This window comes from Cyprinodon variegatus, unplaced genomic scaffold (assembly GCF_000732505.1).
Source record: "Cyprinodon variegatus isolate N-32 unplaced genomic scaffold, C_variegatus-1.0 Scaffold1182, whole genome shotgun sequence".
NCBI lineage: Eukaryota > Metazoa > Chordata > Actinopteri > Cyprinodontiformes > Cyprinodontidae > Cyprinodon > Cyprinodon variegatus.
The window spans coordinates 83,311-85,902 of NW_015151635.1; the positions used below are offsets into that span (position 1 = coordinate 83,311).

The 2,592-nt window shown below is 36.6% G+C and overlaps 1 protein-coding gene across 1 annotated transcript in view; it reads right to left on the reverse strand.

The window, feature by feature from the left end:
• LOC107101986 (zinc finger protein 2-like) overlaps positions 1-2,579 on the reverse strand; it is a 6,582-nt gene extending 4,003 nt beyond the window's left edge. The window contains exons 1-2 of the mRNA XM_015401095.1: positions 2,484-2,579; positions 393-486 (exon numbers count right to left, since the gene is read on the reverse strand). Of these exons, the coding sequence (XP_015256581.1) occupies positions 393-486; positions 2,484-2,540 (151 nt within the window). The 5' untranslated portion in view covers positions 2,541-2,579. The remainder of the gene's footprint in view (positions 1-392; positions 487-2,483) is intronic.
• Positions 2,580-2,592: the final 13 nt, after the last annotated feature.

A 2,592-nucleotide genomic window follows, 5' to 3' on the forward strand; every position in this document is an offset into this window, starting at 1 on the left:
TTCATTCTTATCATCTGATATAGGAAGTCGTATCATATTGTGCTGCATTGGCCTCAACAGTCCAGGTTTGCTAAAGTCTTGTTTGCATTTTATGGCTTAAGTAGAGCCATACTAAGCAGCTTAGATCATGTTTTACATGCACATCTAAAGAATCCTCTGCTTCCACATACTTAGCATCCACTAACTGCTTCTACATTCATTTAAAACTGAGATACTTAAGAAAACGGAAAAACATTTGTAAAAATGTATTTCTGTATAAATGTGCGTCAACTTCCAGGCGGGTTTCAGTCTGTATTCAGAGGCTTTGCAAACAGAACAGTAAGGATGGCCACTTTATAAGATGCCAGCTTCATGTTATTTAAAGTGAGAGTTTTTTTGTTTAAAACGCTCACCGATGGCTGCAGAGGAATCACTGATCCACAGAGCATCATCTGGAATCTCCTCCTTAATGGCAAAGGAAACGTTGGACCCTTCGCCTTCAGGAAACTACAAACACAAAACATGGATTGATTGGCGTTCAGTTTGGTATAAATATTAACATATAAGACATAATGTTAGGGTGAACTAAGGTTTAAACAAGATAACGACAAACTGGACATGACAGTATTAAATACAGTTTGCTTAATAATCTGAAGCAGAAAGTTTTTTTAGGTTTTTAATTAACCTTGTTTTCAGGTGCATTAATGTGCTTTAAAGTTAGTTTTCTTCCTAAAAATATAAGGAACTTTATATGTTCTTAATTTTTCTTTTTCTATTTTTTTAATTCATTCAGCAAGGAGCTTTTCCGGTTACCGTAAACAATGTAAAACAAATGTAAACAATATCACTGAAGTAGAATATGAACTAAAAGTTGCTTTATTTCAATAACGACATTCAAAAGGTAACACTTTAGATTTACCTTTTTGAGATTTGAGATTACCTACTAGATTTATCAAACAGAGCTATGTATGATACATATTTAATTGCTTCTGATAATTAATCTTTATAACTAATCAAACTTTCTAAGAAACTCTAAGTGTCAATAAAGATAACTAACAACGAAGTTGTAAACAGACGTTTTTGAGGGAACTCTGATTGTTGAAGTTTAATAAAAGCTTCATTAAGATCCCAGTGGAACCTTTGATAAAGGTAAATATAGTATTCTGTTAGAAAGGCAGCATTTTCTGTTATTTATGTGTTATTTTCCCATCAGATTATAGTTTTTCTCACATAAAAGACTTATATAAAATATCTTGAACCTCCAATGTTATGGTACTGAAGGGTTTGATGCTTAACCTTATGTTCTCTCTCTGGTATTTCTTTTTAAGGAAAGACTGTTTTATTTTTATTGAACAGCGCCATTAACTGGACAGTTGTTGCTAATTCTATTCCCTTTTGAAGTGTTTCAGCGTCTTTTTGATTTTTTTACTCTCTCACGCAAACATTCGGTTAAACCTATTGCTGTTCTGCTAAAAGTATTCCTCCAGTAGTAATTTTCCTCTCCACTGTGGCCACATGCTTGCTCAATGTAAAGGACTGCATGAATAGGAACACTCCAGGCATGAAACTAATTTCTCTCTGTAAGTCAGTTTAATAATTGGACTGAATCTTATTGTTTATATTATTGACTCATTTAAGTTAAATTAATAGATTTCTATTTGACCTCTGCCTGAATACCATTTTTAGACAACATCAAGCTCTGCATAAATAAACTGAACTGAAATACTGATTTAAACTCTGGCGTGTTTTCAAAGCCGCTCCTGGTGGTTTGGGCCCTTTTAGAGAGACCCTGATCTGTCTCTATAGTTATGCTGCTATAGGCTTAGACTTCTGGAGGACATAGCGACCCCTTTTCATCATTCTGCTTCATTCTATCTCTATTCTCCCATTCTGCAGAATCTGTTAGTTCAATCTCTAACGTTATGCTCTCTATGCTTTTTCTCATAGCAGCTTCATCTGGTCTGTTCCTGTTTGGCTGTGACACCTTTGTTTATAAATGTTGGAGATTGGCCTGTTTTTCAGTGTAGTCCTGTTTCTCTGACTGTGACTGGCTGGATGTGCTTTCTTCATCTTCTGGCATGGGAGCTGCTCGGAGCTCGTCTGCCTGGCTGTGTGTTTCGTGGACAGGGCTGCCTTCTACAGCGGCCTTTTGTACCTCTGCTTCTGTCTCCTTGAACCCCAGTCGGCCTCAGCAGATGGCCGCTCACTCTAAGCCTGGTTCTGCTGGAGGTTTCTTCCTGTTAAAAGGGAGTTTTTCCTCTCCACTGTCACTACAAGCATGCTTAGCTTGAGGGATTGTATTTGAGTCAATGAGTCAATGCAATCAACTGATTTTCCTTCGATAGAAAACTTTGAATCAATTTGACTGGATGATCTGGTGAACTGTAAAGTGCCTTGAGATGACATGTTGTGAATTTGCTGCTATATAAATAAACTGGATTGAATGTAATTTAGGGTCCCAGCCTTTTAAAGATGGATTGAACTAACAGAGAACAAACACCTACCTTTATATCTCTGGTGGGAAGTGAAAGGTTTCTCCCTGAATCAGTCCCTCGATCCATGTAGTTCTCTAAATGCAGAAAAACACAAATTCTTCTTCTGAAAATGGAACAA